The sequence below is a fragment of the Ylistrum balloti genome, unplaced genomic scaffold (genome assembly GCF_031769215.1).
Source record: "Ylistrum balloti isolate Yb309-2 unplaced genomic scaffold, AGI_CSIRO_Ybal_v1 Utg369808, whole genome shotgun sequence".
Taxonomy (NCBI): Eukaryota; Metazoa; Mollusca; class Bivalvia; order Pectinida; family Pectinidae; genus Ylistrum; species Ylistrum balloti.
In genome coordinates, this window is record NW_026781982.1 from 2,791,021 (window position 1) to 2,812,795 (window position 21,775).

Here is a 21,775-nt window from a genome sequence, read left to right on the forward strand (position 1 = left end):
ATATAAAATACGAGTTGTCTGAAGTGTTTACATTGGAACTGACTATATAATGATTCATTAGATTAAGGAAATTCTGGCCAGGATAAGTGGGTATTATAAGGATTAAAACCAATATCTACACATAATCCTGACTTTTAGAACGTTTTTGAAATGCCCTACAAATTGATGGTGGACGTTTACAAAATGAAAACACTGTTCTTCTTTTCAATCGTCGTTAAGTCTTGTTGTAGGCTACAAAGGGATTCAAATGCCACATTTGTTATGAAATAGTTTAAATGTCCACAATTATCAGTATAAACCAAATTTTATCTCACGTTTAGCCTGATTAGGTCAGGCGGTGTCCAGAGGGTGTTGTAAAACTGGACATTGTCCACAGATAAATATCTCATACCTGAACATTACTACAGATTAATGAAGTTGAGTGTTTGACAAGTTTGAAGTTAAATATAGACTCGACAATATGATACATCAGACATGTTTGTTCAGTGCAAACAGACATGCTATAACAAGCAAAAGTCTATGGGATACAAATTTGGATATATCTTTTTATTTAAATCATTAAAAAAGTTATATACCCTTCAATACATATAGTTTCCTATTAGCTTATCTGTCACAGCTTACTTAAACTTCTTTTCACATGAGTTACAGAAGTTTGAATTGAAAAATTAGATTTACTTATAAAGTTTTAGGTATATATAATTATTCATAAGAAAAAAATCAGAAAAAAAATGTTTTTTTATAGATTGTTTAAGATTACATTTATGAAAATATTTTGTTGACAATTTGAAAGTTTGTTAGTATCAGCATCATTTTATGATGTTAGTTTAAATGTATGTTTAGCAAGAACAATGATGAATAAGCAAAACCCCTCAGAAAACCCTATTTCACCCCAGTGACACAGGGTGGAAGAAACTTTCTGAAATTTGTGTAAATATGCAGCTCATTTACTGGTAAGTGAAGACGCTCCATGGTTTAATGGAGAAAGGCAGCTTAAATGTACACTTAATTGTTTTTGCAGACCCCATTTCCGGCCCTATGTATATTTTACATCAGTTCAGGACTCCACTGTGGGTGTTAAATTTACCAGCTGTTTTCAGGCTAGTATCACTGGCAGTTGTCTTTGAACTTTGACCCTTTGTGTAACTTGTTGGTATATATACTTACAAATGACACAAACTTTGATGTACTTGACCAGATGGCCAAACATAATGTTAATTGGTTAATTAGTGTTCACACTTTGTAAAGGTCATTACAGGTAAAAAAATCTGTCTTACGCTAATCTGTTTGATATCAATATAATGGTGAGAGTACCATTTTCTTTTTATAGTTCCATAAGTGATGAAGATATGGTCTTGTGCTAGCAATAGTACTATTTTCATGCCACTTCGGTTGTACTTTTACACAAAATGGTTGTGTGTATAAAGGTCTTTTCAATGAAGGAAATTTGGATCTAAATCTTTAAGCCTCTATAAGATATATGTTGGAACCTATAGGGCACTACATTCAATTCTCTTTAGATTAATGTCTTTCAAACTTTGAGAGCATTTACTACACTGTAATGTCTTTTTTTTTAATTCAATATGTTGATAACCATTGTGACTTCAGGGCTGACTGCTGTGAAATCATCATTTGACCTAGAAATGTCATTGATATATTTCTCTCACCTGTCCAGACTTCTATACTGTTTACACCCACTAAATAGTGGACGCTCCCTCTAATTCTACGGTTTTGGACACTTCGGACAGGTTTGACCACAGTGGGCAGTACTTACTGAAAGGTAGACAATGTCCAGAATTATAAGGGTGGTCATATCAATGGTTAGTTCTTCTGTGGTGGTACAAGGCAATGTCCACTATAGGTGGTCATTTAGTTGATCATCGGAATCTTTATCTGTCATGGAGGCAGTAGTTTTCTCTGACCATAAAAATTATGGCTCAGTCTTTTTGTTATGATGTGTTATGGCAAGAAATGGGTCTTATCTTACTTGTTGTACAAAGGATGGCTGTCAGATGACAGATATTTAGTGTAACTGTTGTAGAGAAGTGACACTTTATATTTATAAAACTAAAGGATAACCTTTTGGCTTTCTTCCAAGCTTTTTTTCACATACATATTAAATGCAGGGCTTGCTTCTACACAAATTGTTCTTGTTTTTTATCCACAGAACTGGCACACGTTGAGTGCAGCAACACAATTATTGTGTTGTAGATGTAAGTTGATAACAGAAAAACAAAGACTTCAGTATTTATCTGTAAATGGTAACTTCTAATGAAAATTTCCTGTTTGAGAAATCTGTACATTAAATAAAATGTGTGTAAATCGGACACAATATCCTGTCAGTCAGAATGCAGAACTTGAGCTTGTGGAATGTCTGTTGTGTCATCGTTGATCATCATTTTCACATTCATAAGGAAGTTTTATCTCCTTTAGGCATATACAAACAAGCTGAGTTGGTACTGTATATAGGGTAACTACTCCGGTCAGGATAAATTATCTGGCTGATCGAGGGAAGGGTGGGATTAGTCCTTCTGACCCCTAAAACCACAAGGTTGACACAATCTTAACGGAAGCTTTGTCATACAAGCTCATTATGTGTGATGGTAAACAAGTGATGATAAACAGCGATGATACATAGGTAATATATACTTATCTGTCACTGAGAGAGATATACAGCTCGTGCAGGATAACCTACACAGTTCATGGTGGTGTTATACACGGGTCTGCAAGGTCAAAAAGCAGAGTCAGCATCATAAATATTTTTTCAATGTCATTATATAAGGTTGCTTTTTCACACAAATATCCTTTTGTGGTTATTTTCGTTTACAGGGCAAGGGTCATTAATTTATTCATAATTTGATTATGTCTCATCAACAACTTTGAAAAAGACATTTTGTGTATGGTCACTGTATGCAGGTATCTTAATACAAAGGTTTTGTAAAGTGAACTATAAAGAGAAGAGAACTGATATATCATTTACTATATTTAAGATCATTTCTGGAAGGTGTCAATGTACATTAGGGTTTAGAATTTTTAAAATTTCAATTTAACCCTTTGAGTCAATACTTAATGTCTAACTGATAATGATAAAGTCAAACAATGGGCACATAAATGGTCAGTATAAAGAGGTGTGCTTATTACATAAATGGTCAGTATAAAGAGGTGTGCTTATTACATAAATGGTCAGTATAAAGAGGTGTGCTTATTACATAAATGGTCAGTATAAAGAGGTGTGCTTATTACATAAATGGTCAGTATAAAGAGGTGTGCTTATTACATAAATGGTCAGTATAAAGAGGTGTGCTTATTACATAAATGGTCAGTATAAAGAGGTGTGCTTATTACATAAATGGTCAGTATAAAGAGGTGTGCTTATTACATAAATGGTCAGTATAAAGAGGTGTGCTTATTGCACACATGGTCAGACATACCTCCATTGATATATAACACAAACCAAAATGCTGTATTTTATTGTCCTGTAATAAGCCCACCCTTGATTTAATTTAGATACTAAGTGTTGTAACTGTTACTTAAATGTGGAATAGATGTTGTTGCCCATTATCAGGAAATCTTTATAAAATTTTAATTGGTGTTCTGTAAACAGCCGGTCATTCTACATAGGCTTTTTAATGATTCTGAAATCAATAATTGAAATTGAAATGTTAGGTGGTGATTCATTAAACATTCAGGGAATGTTTCAGTTGAAATCATTAGACTTAATGAGTGTAAGTTTAATGTTACCATTGGTGGGATAGAAGCCATTCTTATTAGGGTTTTAATTAGATGTCCAGACATATTTCACTGCATGCCAGCCACCTCAGGAGTAAATTATTACCACCAGTCAATATTCTCCTGGTAATGCTAAACCTCTCAATTATTGATTAGATCCAGGTAGCTATCTTATCGAAATATTAATTATTCAAACATCGTGGTGAAACAAACCCTGAAGTATGTTAGGAATTTGGAATTTAGTTTTCCTCTACAATACGGCTGTAGTTGAGCAAGGTGTTGTCATGTTGTTCGAGGCGATCATGTGACCCAGGTGTGTCCAGGTGAAAATCAGCCACTGCAGCTGCCGTTCAGTAATACAAATATGTCAGGTATGCGGGTCGATCAATATATCCCAGATATAAACAACAGATGAAACACCTTTTATGGGAGATAAAGGCTGGGACGAACCAGTCATGCCTGACCGAACCTGAGACAAACAAGATCTTACACTTATACACACTGAGGGCTTCAACTCCCCCTAAGGGATCAATTCCAGTCTTTCTGAACTGGTGTTTTGCACTTCACCTAGCGAAAAATGACCACAGGATATGTACAGGTAACCTGGGCAGCTTGCCTGACGATTTTACGCCTGACAAAGTGGAATGGATTAGCTTTGTGTGCTGTGAATCATTGATAGATATTGTCCTGTTATGGTATAGCTGGTCAAGAGGTGGGATGTTTGTGGTTCAGGACAATTAGTGACTCTTTGGTCATTCATGGACATTAATGGACATTCCAAGTGTGCTGTAACTCCTGTCTACTTCTAATGATGTCACAATTTCCGGACTGTTCAGTGGATTCTGATCATTTGACATTCAGAATCTAGGTATACTGCAGATCAGTGTTGAAAGGTAAAATCTGTGATTGAGATCCGCCAAGTTTTGTGGTTTTGGACAATTGGTCTTTAACACCTGTGATTCTGTGCTATATTAGGATATATGACATCATGGATTTTTGATTGCCTGATAATTTATTCACATCATCAATATATTTATAGCCGGTGTATTGACGGTGCTTAGACACACACAACTTGACAGAGTACATAACTACTCATTATTAGTTTACTGGACACTGCACATAAATCAGGAGTGCCAATTGATCCTACCTGTCTCTACTCAGGGCCCAGGTGTAAAAAACCTTGGATATTAAGGATATTTTTTCCTAAGTAATGTTTACAGATCGTGATGGTACATCATCACAGGTAAGTTTATATTGTTTGTGGTTTAGTTAATGGTGTAGGTGGAATGTCACAGACACTGATCTGTCCGACAACAGGACTATGTCTTTATACAGAACAGTATACAAAACACAACAGGACTATGTCTTTATACAGAACAGTATACAAAACACAACAGGACTATGTCTTTATACAGAACAGTATACAAAACACAACAGGACTATGTCTTTATACAGAACAGTATACAAAACACAACAGGACTATATCTTTATACAGAACAGTATACAAAACACAACAGGACTATGTCTTTATACAGAACAGTATACAAAACACAACAGGGCTATGTCTTTATACAGAACAGTATACAAAATTTCTGAAATTTTACAACTTTCTACATAAATATTTCATGGTGTCATTGTCATAGATTAAATGTAAAAACAATAAAGTCCTGCTGATAATTGATTATAACAGGGTCACTGTGACCTGAATTGACCTGCTAGTGTCAGTAGCAATCAAAGATATAGATCTGTCACCTGCCTCATTAATCTGTCAAATCAGTCACCAAATTTTAAAATATCATTGAACTAATGTATATTCTAATGAGAGGTATTGGTGCTTTAAACAGGGTTTGTGTGGTCTGTATAATAAAATCCAATCTGTAAGCTGAGCTTCATACAATATAATTCATGATTTCATAGAATTTCAAATGTCTAAAGAGAGGATTCATTTCATTACTTAGTACCAAATATCCCCAGAAATGTGAACTCATGTCGAAGTTATGACGAAAGAGATACATATATAAAGTTATTTAATTGTCTGTAATCTCCAACCTAGACACTGGAGTGGAAATCTATCCTATCTCCTGAAATTTCAATTTTCGACCTTGAAGAAAGTATTTCCAGTACCGAGACATGATAAAACTTGTCAGCTTTATCTCAACAAGATATCAGCCATTAATTGTAGAGAAAACTGTGATTGATAACACGACTTCTATCATATGATATCATTTACTTCATGGCAAAGGGGACAAAAAGTCTGCACGCTTCACAGATGAGTGACTTTCTGTGGTTGTACGGACCGAGTTCTACTTTTAGTGGTTTATAACTTTTAATTTAATATATGGGCAATGATTGAGCAGAAAATTAACAGATATACTGAAGTTTTGTCTGTAATTACGTTTTCCCGAAACATGTGTAAAACATGTACCTTCATGATTTAAGAAATTTTGATAGTATCAGATTGTTATCAATAGAAAACTTAGAAGGAGTGTTTTATCAAGATATAAAAGTTGTGTAATGCACAGTCAGAGCACCTGTTACAAGGAACAGCTTGATAAAACCAACCTGATATAGAATGGTAAATAAAAACCTGTATTATCTTAAGATAGGAAACTTGTGACGAATACAGATTGGTACAAACAGTCCAACAGTCCGAGAATAGAAAAAAAAAGTTTAAATATTTATGTACCATCCATCAATAACCCCATGCCTTGCATTAAGCCTACTTGTGTCAGATTAAATGAAAAATAACATTATATTACTGTCGTATAATTTTGGGTCTATGTCTGACCTCTGGCTTGGTTCGGAATAACTGGTATGGATTGAGAGACATCATTCATTGGGGTCGGTTCATTTTGGTTTGACACTTTGGAATGTCTTGACTTATCCTGGTTGTCATTTGTTAAATGCTTTGACAGAATTTGTGACTATTATCAACATAGAGATGGTAGAAACTGGGGATCACACTCAGCCATTATCTACCTTATTTCTGTGTTTGTCAGCTTGTCTTTCGCTCATCTTTCTCTCAGCATCGCAGGAGTAGGTATCATGATTATGGCTTTGAAACCTTGTCAGGTCATTCACAATGGTGAGCTATGTTCTTGGAGATAAGGCTCACCACACAAGGAGAGCTCTTAAGATAGATATAAGTAAAACATTAGCACCAAGATATCCTCTCATTAAAATGGAATTAATTATCAAGGAGATCTCCCTTGGTGTAAAGGATTTATTAGAAATGTGAAATTGAATTTAAAAAATTTGCTGTAAGCAGATTAAACTATGGAGTGTTTGATGAAGTTTGATAGAAAACCAGATATTTTACAGACATCTTCTAATTGAATACAACATTTTCAGAAGAACACTTGAGTTAGTGTGGAAATTAGACCCACAAGACCAGCTGCAAACATACATGTTTGATAGCTCATTGTTCCACCCAGTAGAGTATAATTAAAGCTGATGATAAAACTCAAGTGTTTTTGTCCTAGTCTGGCGATGTTTAGTCTAGAAGTCAAAATGCTCAAACCATTTCTTTGGTGTGTTATTGTGATACAGAACCTGACAAGTAGTTTAAGCATATCTGAAGAAACATGTCGGAATGTTTGGTCTCTAAAAAAACTTTTTTTTTTTTACTAGTTGGGGAAGAATGCAACAATTTCATTGTCAGAACCAAAAATATTCTCAAGTTAAGCCATATGGGGATAGAAAACATGTGAAAAACCCTTCAAAATATTATCTCATTTCCCCCCTACCTCAGTAATTGCAATACTGGGTTATCTCCCTTCATCAGAGAGATGTCAGTTTCTAATTCTTTTTGGAGTGAAATGTACACCTGTGCTTGGCAGGAAACATGGCGTCATTTTCTGCCATTACTGTATGATGTTCCTTTCATTTTATTGGCCATAACCCTTCAACAATTCCATGTGTACAAGGTATCTGGTTCGTGTGGTGGACGAGTCATAATGAGTAATTATTACTATTTCTCCGTTCCTTTAACAATAGTTTTTTCTTCTGTAATTTCATACAGAAAAGCGTGTTTCCCTGGGTTGATTATCAAACAATCACTTGGATATGTGCACAATTTTTTCTTAATTCCACAATATCATTTTCTTAGTTTTGAAGACTTTTGAATGGAAGATATCTATTGTCTTATCTTTTGAAGTTGATGATATGATGGAAAGATCTGATACATTGTAGGTGTGTTGCATCTTGAGCATGTGCAGGTTGTAAGGGCTTTCACACGTTCACCCTTGAAATGTACTACAGAAACCATTGACCGAACAACAGTTGAAACATCCATCTCCACTGATGCAGGGCTACAGTTTTTGGGGAGATTGTATTCATAAGAGGCTAAACAGAGGAAGGGAAATCACCTGATGTGATCAGAAAAATTTGACAAAATTGTAAAAGATACAATAGTTTTAAAAGTTTTTTTTATTTATATTCTTTGCATAATATGTTGATTTTTATGTAGATATATCTCAGTTCAATGTAATGGCTCCAACGTTAGGCAGGTTGTGAGTAGTTTGACCTACTTACATTGTATATCTTTTTGAATTCAATTAAGTGCTATCTATTCCAAACCTTTATTGTCATTAGATACACTGAATTAGCCATGTGGTGTCTTGTTTCATATAATTGAAATTCCACGGCTTATCAACACCTATTCTAGATTGATCATATCAGTTCAAATATTTCACACATAAAAAAAATTGTCACCAAAGAATCATTGAAGTATGTGTATGGTGTATATGTAATTATGTTCAGTATTTTAGCACTGTTATGCTGATCAGTCAAATGTGTAAGGCATGACTTCATTAAATAAGTATTTTACAAGTTCTTAAAGATAGTACGGGGGTTGACAGAAATCTATAACTGTAAGGATTTTCCAAGACCACTTGTAAATATTTGAGGTAGAATTGATCCATTATCGCTGTAGGCCTAAATTACCTTCATACACACCGACACCGTTTGTCTCCAGGGGGATAATTTAATAGTATGTGACGAAATTTAAGTTTGAATTAAAAAAGGAAACGGTGTCAAATATTTGTGTCGCGTGTTGCCCTATTGTGTATGCAAACACTGTTTATAGCTCTCTCCCTATATAACAGTGGAGATATAGTGGTTAGGTCATCCCTTCCAAATTTGGCGGTTATTCAAAATTGTATTGTGTTTCACACAAAGAAGTTTTGCATTATTGATAAAGTGGAAATTCTTATAAGCTGTTTTCGTCATTGAAGGATTAGAAAATGTTTTGACGAGATATCCGCCTTTAAATAGCCTTCTACAGCGAATGTTTGGGCCGTTCAGTCAATTATACCAGGACTTTTATGGAAGTGTGACGGTGTATCTCTGAAATGGTCACATGGTGTAGTGTATATTTCATTCACCTATGGAATGTGCAGTTCTTTCTTCCGTATTGTGGATCATTTTGACCAGAATGGTTAAGACGGCTTACACTGATCATGATTGAGTTGTGGTAGGTATACTACTGGGTAATTTCTTATCATAAACTTTGTAGTTAGACATTTAATGTTCAGTTTTGTTGAATTCATAAATCCATTTATTTTTTCAGTAAGATAAGATTTTAGTCTCTTATGTCGAAAACTGGAAGGAAAGTTAATTTTCTGTGTACATGAATATATCAGTATATATGTATACCTACATCTATAATTTCCAGATCAGGAATAAGGTGTATGAACTGACGTAATGATCAGACAGACTTAAAGCTATATTTCTCGTCACAAATCTTATCTTGGTCTGATACTTTCCTAACGTTTGAATAATGAGGTCATATGAGGTCAGCCTTTTTGTTTCTCTGCCAAGAATATTTCCTTTTTGCAATATTTCCTGTTTGTGACGAATATTTCCTATTTGCTATGAATAATTCTTACCTATCAACCAAAGAAACTTTAACTGTATGCTAATAAATATGAAATGTTAAACATTCTTTATTTGAAAATAGACTGTTTTGTTTGCTTTGATATAAAGTGTCCCCGAAGTATGTGATGAGTGCTTTTCTTATTTTTCCCTTGAGATTTTAAGTATTTGTGAATTTTTGGGCTGAAATTTAGATCAAATATAAAGTATAAAGAAGTAATAAATGTTCTCACCTGTTTGTGCCGATAGTCAAGTGGCCTTATTATGCATGGTTGAACCAAATTCAGATTACTTTACACGAAGACCGCTCACCACAAACAACACAAATTGATTTTATCAAAATATCACTTGATGAGACTTTCTTGGTGACAATATAGCTATTGTGTGGATTCAAAATATGGATATGCAGAGGAATTAGAAAATGCATATTGACTTCAATATTTCACATGGGTGTGGACCAAGGAGCAACAATGTGTTCACTGTTATTTGTTGAACATGCATTGCTAAAGGGCTGAACATTATGTTATAAACAAATTTATTTTCTCTAAGGACTGGTATTACAAAGGAGACCTTTTATGGATTATTCGATCATTTTTGTCTGCAAGATTCTAAAAACCAAGAAAAATGTTTGTACTTTTGATCTTTTACGGGCATTTCTGATTTTATCCAGGATTTTAGTTTTTTAATTGTAACTATAACGCTTTGGAAGATAATGTTGTAATTGTTTCATTTCTACGAAGTGTTGACAAATTTCTGATTGGTATATGAGAAATACATAAGGAAGTATTTGGTTCAGTGGGAGGGTATTTATGGTACAGCTGTTCTCATGCAGAGAAGTGAAACAGGAAAATCAAACTTCTCTTCCGCCTCAATAGTTCTGGCGTTAGTTCTGATCCGAAATAGTAGGAATGTCAGAAGAATTCATGGTATCAATGCTTGCACTGGTTTTTTGTTTAGTAATAAGCCCATCCATAATATATATAATACTACAGTGAAACCTTGTTATCTCAAACTCGTATAACTCTAAGGCTTTGTTTAATTTGAAGTATTTTGTCAGTCAAATGTCACACTAAACATTCAAACTAATTTGAATTGGATACTTCGATAACTCAAAGTTTTGCCACAGTCCTGCTGACTTTGATATAACGAGGTTCGACCAGATATTTCATTGTCTTGTATTAAGTCCGCCCGTGACTCAAGGTCAGGCGTTATTGTATTGGTAGGCTGGACTTATTACAGGATAGAAGTAGGTAGGATATTTGGTAAATCACAGTCCCCTGTATTTACTTATTGTAGTGTGTCAGATCGTTGATTGACAGTGTTTAAGCATTTGGAAAGACTTAGGTCTCCCACGGTTGATATAGAGGTCATCGGAAACACTTGGGATGGAAGTGAAGAAAACGTGATAGTGTTGTCTTATAGATACCTAGAATTACTTACACAGATAAGCTATGTTAAGTGTAGGAAAATTCTCTCTCTATTGCTGTTTCCTGTTTGGATCACAATTTCACCAGATCGGGTAACAGTCTTAGGAGTAATTTAGTATACTCAGTATTGCACCCTAAAGTACACATAAGTAAAGACACTTGATAAAGCAGATATTTGTGTTTATTTTCAGATCAAGTTCTACCCTTAATGTTCTGGTTTGCATGTTGTTTAAGTAATATTTAACATGAAAAGTTTGATTTGATGTTTTTTTTAAATAGGTAATTTATGTTAACTTTAATATCTAATTACATATATATGATATTGAATTCTGATAAAAATAGTCTCAGAAAGAGACATATGGTACATCATTGTGTAAAAACGTTATTATGTCAAAACTGTAATTTCATTAGGATGAACAAAACCAAGAAATTTCATCTTCTGACAAGGTCAGTAGGTGATGTTTTTATTTGATATTTCCTGAGAAAATAATAGATAAAGATACAGATACCAACATGTCAAACATTTTCTGCCGAGTAAATTGAAACCAGATGGTGAAAAAACTATTTCAGATACATCCAAATATATTTGGGTGTACATGAGTGAGGGGGTCATCTTGAATTTAAAAGTCGAGTACAGTAGCCCTTGGACCCATATTTTTAGGTGTTAGCTGAAAAGTGACATACATCATGGAAATCAATGCCAAGTTTCACTAGATTTATGGTTTTAGCTGGTGGTCTTGAAATGGGAAGATTTCGTTTTCTACATGGTGGTATGATCGTAATTTTACATAGTGTGCTTTACAGACGAAGAAAGGAAAATAATTGGTATAGTTCCAACACAGGAAGATGGCTTTGACATCCTTGGCTGGAAACTATCTAAAAGAACAGATTTATTGGTAGAGTCAATTATAGAGTGATTAACAGGATAATTACAGTTTCTATAAATAGGAACTTAGCAGTTTTGAGGTACAAATATATTTCACAAGCCTTCAGTAGTGTGTGCCGTATGCCGCGCTCAGACAGGTGAGTTGTACCATGTAGGAATACTACCTATTTGTTAATTTATATTGTCAAAGGTGGTAAATTTACTAGCACTTTGTGGTAGCCAGACAGACTAAAGGGTTTGCTTTAGGACAGGTATGTTCAGAATACTTACAAAAGTGACCTACTTTCTTTAGGCATGATGAAGTGGGTCACATTTCTCCTTTATTTTTTTTGTCACCATTCATAGTGGGTCAGATTTTTCTTTGTTTTGTTTTCTACTGTTCTGAAGATATGATAAGATTTGTTTATAAAAACACGCGCTGAATACCACTATTTATTTTGTTTACCTCAGGGATAAGTTAGTCTACAGAAGTCGGCCAGTGGTTCTGCCTGGGAATGTTGGATAGGTATATTGTAACACCTCTGGTATTCACGTTAACTTAATCAAATCAGTCAACATTTTAAAGTATTGTACATTTGATAATAGACGTGAGTAAGATAGATGAATCGTTCTGAATTCTTAACATTTTGTCATGGAATATATCGCGTGACAAACTGTCACTAATAATGTCTATACACATGTTCAATCAATTACCCGAGAAATAAACGTCATAAATTATTTACAAGTTGATTTCCGGTGTCCGGAATATTCATCATTCACATTTAAGAATGCAGGAATTCTTGATTTACATGAATATTGAAACTGATATGTAAATTTACAAGTTTGAAACATATAAATGGTGACACTATTTCGTGGAGATATTTATATAAATATAACAGAAAAATATTACAATAGGAATGAGATCATCCACAAAGAAGCCGAACACCATGATAAGTAATGTCATGGGTGTGATATATTAGAGATGGTGTAAGATTTTTACGGGAATCATTGACGTACTTGTAACTGTCACTGTATAGCTGATGTCATTGGCTGTCACAGAACAATAGAAAAGTGACCGTAAGATTTTCTTACCTGTAAAGTCTTGTGTAACTTACTTACGTACATATGTCTAAGGACCTGACTAGTGACATCATCAGTATTAAGTAGGATGGTATTTTTAGATATTAACTGTCCTGGGAATTCCATTGTTTTGTTCAATACATGTACAGCTTGTATTTTGATATAGTATTATTATCTCTAGTTTGAAGGATGTAGATGTTTGTATGGTTATGAATATCCATAATTACATACGGGATCAGTGTTTTAAATATATGTTTGGACATACAGGATGATGTTATTGTGAAGATTAAGGACCTATAACTTGTTACTAACAGTGTCTGGATTAATCTTACCTTTGGTCATCAGTATGATTGAAATACTAACAAGGTAATGTGGATGTCCGGAGTTAAACCAGCCATGCTTGTCTTGATTATGTTGATTTATAAAAACATATACTTATATTATCATATTCTACATGTTCATATTAAATAAAAAGTTATTTGAATATGCATGACCCACTCTGAAAATCACTTAAATCAAATATTGTTCTTACACACGTTTTGAATATGAATATTCAGAAGAAATGTAAAATAAAAACAATTGATCACAACATGATAAACGATATTTCTTATTTAGCTATAATGTTTACATTTAAAGGGTGTAGAAAAAAACCCAGCAGAGACTTGTCTCAGAAGACAGTAATATTGATGATAACAGAGTAACAGAATTCCTTTTATAGATGTAGTAAAATGTCTGACTCAAGTTTCTCCAAATTGTTGCTGATATCATCGGTAGACACTTTAATCAGTTACGGAGTAGGAAGACTAGTCGCCTATAACCTCATCAGGACAAATTATTTCTCCAAAAATGAGCAACAGTGTCAGTCCTGTTACTAAACACTGACTCATACCAAGTCATTACAGGACAATCCGTGTGGAATTGTCACCAAATTGTGTTTCTCGTTCAATCGCCGGAGGTGATACAAATTGGTGATTAAGGGGAGGCGAGCGACCATGTCTGGGTCTCTATCAAATATTTTGACTGATGTGATTGCAATGAAATAAAAACCTCTTCCGGAATTTACATTTACGGAAGAATGAATGTGTCAATCTTCTTTCTATTACAAAGCACTGTCTCCAGGGTATAAATTTCACAAATCTAATCTGTTGTGTTTTCTCAAGGAAACTGTAGTCATAGCTTTATTTTTTGGAAGGAAATTAGATTTTTACTTTCTGATTAAAATGATTGAAAGCATGACTGACTCTCCTGAGAAAGCATTTGTATGAAATGAATTATACATCTCATGAATCGGAACAGCTGTACTAGAGAGATGTATTAGCAAAGTTAACATGCATAGTTTCTCTTGATATAAGGGAAGTAACTCTTGTTGCCTTCCTATCATATTATTTAAAGGACTGCACTGCAGTGCCTCACAGCCATGTTTATATTTAGAAATAACAGTAAACTAGGTATAATTTCTTGCCTCCTGATGTTTACTTTTTTATCTTCCAAATAAATTTGCCAAATCTGTGATAGCTCTAAATTGATTAAAAAATTAGTTTGTATTCAAAATAATGGAGTGATTCTGATCTCATGTATAAAAAGTGTATTTAGTCTGTGGAAGGAAAATTAAACATTGTTTTCCACTGGTATATTCATATACAAAACCTGTATGATCACCTTGATTTTGCTTATAAAATCCTGTTCGTTTACCTGTGTTTTTGTTGATTAAATCCTGTTCGTTTACCTGTGTTTTTGTTGATGAAATCCTGTTTGTTTACCTGTGTTTTTGTTTATAAAAACCTGTTCATTTACCTGTGTTTTTGTTGTGTACTTGTAGCACTGGAGGGTCTTTGTCCGGAAGCAGTCTGGATTATGCAAATGTTGGATACAGACGTCCTCCACCCCCACCCCCAGTGGAGGATGACAAACCCCCAGCCCTACCCCCGAGAAACTACCGCCATGCCTCTACGGGTCAGCTGGAGAACACTAGTCATGCATCACGTACCAGTGGTTATTTGGAGCCTGTGCAGCGCGGTGCTCCTGAAATACAGACACGTAAACCAAGGGAGAGTTCTCCGGATAGCTATGCACAGCAACTACGGATACAGTACCGGAGGTTTTCTGAACAACAGAACTTAAAACCAACAACAATGAGTGTAGTTTCCTCACGGCCTGTGACCCACTGTTCACAGTCACAGAAACGGTCCTCCTTGGAGCCACAGGAAGCCACTTCCCCGACAACAGGGTCATCACTAACATCTTCAGTTGGTAGCATCCCACCTCACCAAATGACTTACGCTTCCACCACCAATCATATACTTACATCGCAGGCTTCATCACCCAATCAAACGATGACAAGTAGTCATGCCAGTCCTTTACAACAGTCATCACCGAGGTCATCTGTGTCACACATTTCAACACCTGTGTCCTTGGCCCTGCATGTGACCCCTCCAAAAGACAATTCAAATGTCCCCAAAAATGCTAGTCAAAATTATTCTCCACCAATGCAACTGTGTAGTCCAGAATTGCCACCTCCTCCAACACCCGTCAAAAATCCAGAGGAATTGGCAGCCATTCATGACCTTGACCTTCCAGCACCACCACCAGAGGTCATGTCACCTTCAGGAGAATCATCACTGGAAGGAGATGACAGGTAAGCCGGTTATAACAGATAAAATAATTATCACAATATGAGGCCAAACCAAACAATATATCAGTAACAGGTTTTGGTGTTTTAGTGTCTTGTGTATCTGATTATTTGAAAATCTAAAATAATTAGATTCCTTTTTCCTAATTTTCAAAGAATGTAATGAGTAGCTGATAGAATTTATATGGAATAGAAGTTCAATGCTATTCACATTACCAACTTGAAGAAAATGTGCTGAAAAGGCTGATGTGTTTGTTTTGGGCCAAATATTTTGTATTATTAGTAGTATTTGGTATGTTGTTAAAAAAAAGAACACACATTCTACATATCCAAGAAAATTACGACTTAAAACATGATATCAAACATCAAACCTATTTCCTAAAAGATTAGCAAATCACAAGACTTCAGTGACCAAAAAAACCACACATAAAAAAAATTACTTAAAAGTAAGTCCAGAATGATTTGAATGACCTCTGTGCACCTACTGCCTGCTATCCTAGCTGTGACCATCAGTGCGTTATGAAAATGGCTGAGGAGCCAGACTTTTATTGTATTTGTTCTCACAGAAATTCTATTATGAAATTTTCTTTAGATTTTCTTACGCTTCAAACAAAGCATTACCTCTGAGGCTGGTAGTAGTTGATAATTGACTAATGCCAGAGTATTGGTGTCTGGGCGTGCGTGTTTTGATAGGGCACTGCAACATGTACGTTATATAATGTGAACTGTACTAGAGCCATTTGTATCAAGCTTCATCTGCACCAGAAAACTGCACCGATAACTTTATTGGAAATATAAATTTGATAATTTGGGACTTTAAATAGCTTTGTCTTGAAACTGAAGACTTTCATGCATCAGTGAAAATTTAAAATGCTTGGGCATATGGATTTTACAAATATTTGTTTGATATTCAAAACATGTTTTATTGAGGGAAAATTGCTGTATTATAGTAGTGTTTGTATCGGGTTTACGATCTTGTTGTCATGGTGAATTCTAATTTCCTTAGCAACACTAGGAAGTTGATTCTGTGTACAGCATTGCTTCACTGATGTACAGCAACTGTTACTACTGGGTAGATCAAAATCTACAAGGTCTTCATAATTGTCTATTCTGCTTCAACTTAACAAACGAGGCATTTAAAGTTAAATTTTTTTTAATCAAAAAGAAACTTTATCACACTTTGTTTTTCTTATAAATTGAAACATTTATCTCTGAGGTTGGAAAATTACTGATTCCATACATAAAGCTTCATTATACTTTTTTCAAGCTGTGAAAACCACATAAGCTTAGTCAGTCAAGATTTCAAAAATGCTATTGTGTCAACAGCAGGGAAATTAGTTGCATCACTGATGATACAATTTGAGGAGGCATAATAGTGTTATTCTACATTTTCCTGGGATCATTAACTTCAGGATTTCCTATCAAAATGACAACCAATCATTAAAGCGATAATGTAGATGGGCACATTTTCCTGTTGGCAAAATGCCAGAATTATCTTGGGTAATCTTTCTGTATTATTCATTGTATTTCTAATATTTTATGTCAAGTTAGAATTATGTGATTTATAATGAAAGGGGAGATAATTCTTTTGAATGCTCATATTTCATGTCTACATTCAGACAATTAGTATAAGTAGATGAACTTCAAGTGAAAGTTTGTGAAAGGCCAATGTTTCATGAAAATCCAGGGGAGATAACTCATCAGAATGAGGTCACTGTCCTGGAAAAAGGGAGATAAGAATTTTTAGATTGACATCTCTGTGTTTTTCTCACTAGATCAGCATAGTCCTGCTCCATGGTAATGAATACCGCCTGGTCTCCATCAGTGTTTAGAATGTGCATCAGATAATACTATGTATATAACAATATTAGTCCCATCATTTGTTTACAAATCACCCTCAGTTACAAAATGGCACCCTCATTTAGATACCACTTCACAGATAAATGTCCTGATATTTTCTCCGATTTATGGCTCGTAGAATCTCCTCTGACATGACTGGTATTTTTGTTTAGATGAAACTGGTTCTCAATTGGACAGATTTTAAATGTCTTTGTTACATTGAGCCTATTAGCAGGTCTGTGTATTTGTATTGAAGTCTTGTATAACACAGCTCATTGTTAGGATGTCGGACAAAACATAATCAGGTTTTGGTCTGCTGAAAATGGAGATAACTGATTCTCATTTCTAACCAAGGCTTGTAAACTACTTACCAGCATTCCAACAGTATAACTGGGCTTTGTATCTGTGTACTCTGTGAGAGCCTTTCAGTGTATGTGATGATGAACTTGATGGAAGTGCTTGGTTACACTAAGGAATGGCTACAATAACTTGGATGTAACATTTGATTAGTGACTATGGATGTAAAGTTGGATTTTACTCTTTGACTTCAAATATTGATTTTAGTTAAAAATTTATTTTGGTTTTGAATTTTGACAGGAATATTCTCTAAAGAAAGTTTTCATACAATGCTGATTTCAAAATGATCGAGTGTATATTTCTTTACATGTATCTGTTCAAACGATGATGAACTTTTAATTTATTCAAAATATTATAGCATTCTTGAAGTGGAAATATGATATGACAACAACTGAGACTGCAAAAGATTATTCAAGCTGATAGTTTGTTAAATTTGGTTTCGGGATGGAATGTAAGATATACTGACAGAGAAACATGTAGAACAAATCAGCCACACAAATTGTATTGATTTTTAGCTTAGAAGACTAATTATTGTTGCCTTAGATTTGGGTGTGGTAGTGAGGTCTTGTGAGGAAATTAGGAACCAAATTGACAACTGAAGAATTCCTTGGAGATGGCTTATTAGGTTTGTGTCCTACATCCTGGTCATCAGAGGTGTCAAATGTCTGCAGTGTTTCTACCATCTTGAATTGATTTGAAGCAGTTGCATAAGAATCCTTCAGGTTCCAGGATTTTAAGATTTCTGTTTGGAGAATTTTAGTCTTTTAATTAAAAGGACTCGAAGAACTTTGATTTAATTTTGTTTGGTAGACTGTATATGAGAATCTAAAGTGTTGGTTACCATGGTGGTAAAGAGATTTTGTCTAAAGAACAGACAAGTTGGTATACTTTTGCTATGAATGAACTTTCAAATGTTCAAGAGTAAGTAATTTGTTTTGAAATTATCTTCCAAGCAAGTCATTGTCAGGAGACTGTAGAATCCTATCATAACCAGTTCTTTGTAGCCCGCTCATTCACTGACAACTGTCATTTGACAAGAAACAGTGAAGTGTTGTTTAAGGTTTGGTTACATCAGTATTCCGAGTGATAATGAACGTGACAGTAAGTGGATCACTTTTCTCACAAACTGACGCTGAAAGTTGTGTTAATGTCTTAATTATTTTCAATTCTGTTCATTTTCTCTCTGAGAAGTTGTCATTGACTACGTCATAGGGTTCTCATAGTGATGTGGGGATTTTGTGTGGACTGAAAATATCTTTGTTACAGTAAGATGGAAGAACAATTTAAAAGCTTTATACAATGTTTGAAAGTTAGTCTGCCTAGCTTGTCCTTGAGGATAAAGACACTAGAAATAAGAAAACAATGTGTTGTTTTTAGACAATAGGACAAGAAACAATTCATGAGTAATGTAGAAAAACAATATGTACTAGTGTTCATTTATCAGCAAATTATTTTTGTCAAGAGTTACTTCCCTTTGGATTTTTTCCCGAATTTTAAAAAAGTCTGTGGTTATAAATGATAGTAGAAAAGTTTTTGTTGAAAAGTGTAGCAGTACTGTTATTTGATGACTAAGATGATATTAGAAAGATTGGTGAACAAGTTAAGGACCAAACCCTAATGATTCTCTAGTCTTATTTTATATCGTCTTATAATGTATAGTCTGTGTGTTGTTTCTAATGATAGACAATATTTATACATCTACTTCTGTACCTAACAATAACAGAAGTTGATGATATATAACAAACACATGTGTTGTCTACATCTGTATGGCACACTGACAAACAAAGCCAGACTTCAGTGTAACATAGGAGTCCCCTACAGTAATTTTATGTATTGTGACAGCAGTATGTCAAATTACATCGCTACAAGACCAGCCAGTCTGTGCTACTCCACGCTTGCTTTTTCGAGGGGAGATGTTTCGATCCAGTTTTGGCCACTTTTCTAGGTGATGCTATGATTTCTACAACTTTCGGGACTTTGATTGGTTTTAAAGGTAGGAATGTTAAAGGTTTTTAATGCTTTAAGATTTCATACAAACTTTTGTTGGTGTTAGCCTCTAGGTTTTGCCTTGATTGAAGTTTTCTTTCCTGAATGTCTGTGGGTGTTCAGAATCAGCTGATAGGAACTCCAGAAATTGTTTTAGAGAATTTTTTTATACCTTAAGTTTCACTACTGGTTTTCCTTACAGGTATAGGCAAAGGAAAAACTGGAAAGAAATATATTTGTTTTATTTGAATTCAATGCAATAGATTTTGTGACTACAGGCAGTTTGTAAGGTGGATTCAAACAAAGGCTGGATTGATACTTTACCGACCAGGTAAAATACTTGTCACTTTGTTGGTAGATATATTGCTCTGGTCCACTGTGACATTGTATCGGCACACCCAACAAATATATGGTCAAATACGGTTCTTTTTAAAAAAAATGATTTAATATAGAACAAATTTAGAATATTGTAGATTTATATCTAGTGCAATGAGAAATAGAAATCTTGTTTGGAAATATTTATTTGAAAATTCATATTTGGACATCATTCATACCTCTTGTGAACTGCACCGAGATAACCTATGAACTTTGTGACCTGTTGTTGAACAGTTCATATGAGGATTCTGATTCAGAATTACACTGTTTTTGGATGAAGTGTAACAAGACATACCACTGAAAAGGATACATGAAATGTTCCACACTCCTGGAGACCTGGGATTATTCTGAATTGTGTAATACTGTGGACATATTACAGAAATATTGGATTATATGTTGTGTGAACTGTGCTGTGTGTAACAACCTGCTTCAGAAGTGAAATAGGTGCTGTGTGATGAGAAAGTACCATGTGATCTATCAGTTTTAAGGACTGGGGATTTAGTCCTTGAAATCACTGAGGTCTGTAGGATCTGTTCTAAGTGGGTTTTGATGGCCAGTGATTCAGAAACTGAAAACTATCCTTTGATGAGCTGCAATAAGGTGGGCAGCTGTGAGTGAAACAGTGGTAGGCCATGTAGTAGTATAACTCAGGTTTTTAATCTTTTTTGTGTGAGAAGAATCCAAACTAAACATCTGGAAAGGACAGATGCAGTTAAAATGAGTAGTGAGCTTAAATTTTATTTAAAACAATAGAATAGAAAATTGAAATTGTTGTTGTGATAGATATATTTTGATGACTTCATAGTGGTCAGGAAAGGCCACTCAAGGCCGATCAAGATTAATCCTGATATAGCCAGCACAGGTCCTGTTCATCCTCTGTCTGTATAGACACATAAACAGCTGTAAGAATTAATCAAGACTTGATGAGAAGCTGATAAATATACCGTATCCTCTTCCCAGTGTTGAGGGGATGTTGGCTCAGGTTCTGTAATCATAGGAGATGTTGTGGAGATTTGCAGGCTTTGTCCTGGTCAGGTAACACTGTTGATGAAATCTTGGCTATGTTGAGGAATTTTGGGCTGAGTGAAGGTGTTTGAAGCATCCCATATGATATTACATAAATCAGAATTGAACTGGTGGTAAACCCAGACAATGATAGACATGGTATGGACAACTTAATTTCAGATAAATGTCTCCCTGAAATTTACTTATAACAGTCTTCTTCCTTTTTCCTATTTTCCATCCAACTAACCCCTCTTACCAAACTGACACCCATCCTTAGCACCGATTTGAATTACATTATCTGAGTCCCTTATAACATCAATACCACACACATTCCCACCTCTGATCCCAGTATCCTGCTCCTACAACCTCTCCCCCTGATCCAGATGCCTAACCCCTTGAGCACCACCCCCAGGCCTGAGATATATCCCTTGCCCCATACACTTTTCCCTTCCCAAGTCCTTTACTCTCATTATCCCAGTCTAAAACCTAATGACCCAACACCTTAACAACAACCCCCATTGTCCTGATCTACAAACTCTTTAGCCTGAATTTCCTAGCTTTAGTCCAGTTGTACTCTCTCCAAGACCTAGTCCAGATAGCCACCCATTCCCT

General features: G+C 34.9%; 1 protein-coding gene across 1 annotated transcript in view; it reads left to right on the forward strand.

The window, feature by feature from the left end:
- The window catches only part of LOC132544798 (serine/arginine repetitive matrix protein 2-like), a 132,209-nt gene that overhangs the window by 90,667 nt on the left and 19,767 nt on the right, over positions 1-21,775 (forward strand). The window contains exon 8 of the mRNA XM_060208444.1: positions 14,792-15,607. Coding sequence (XP_060064427.1) covers positions 14,792-15,607 — 816 coding nt within the window. The remainder of the gene's footprint in view (positions 1-14,791; positions 15,608-21,775) is intronic.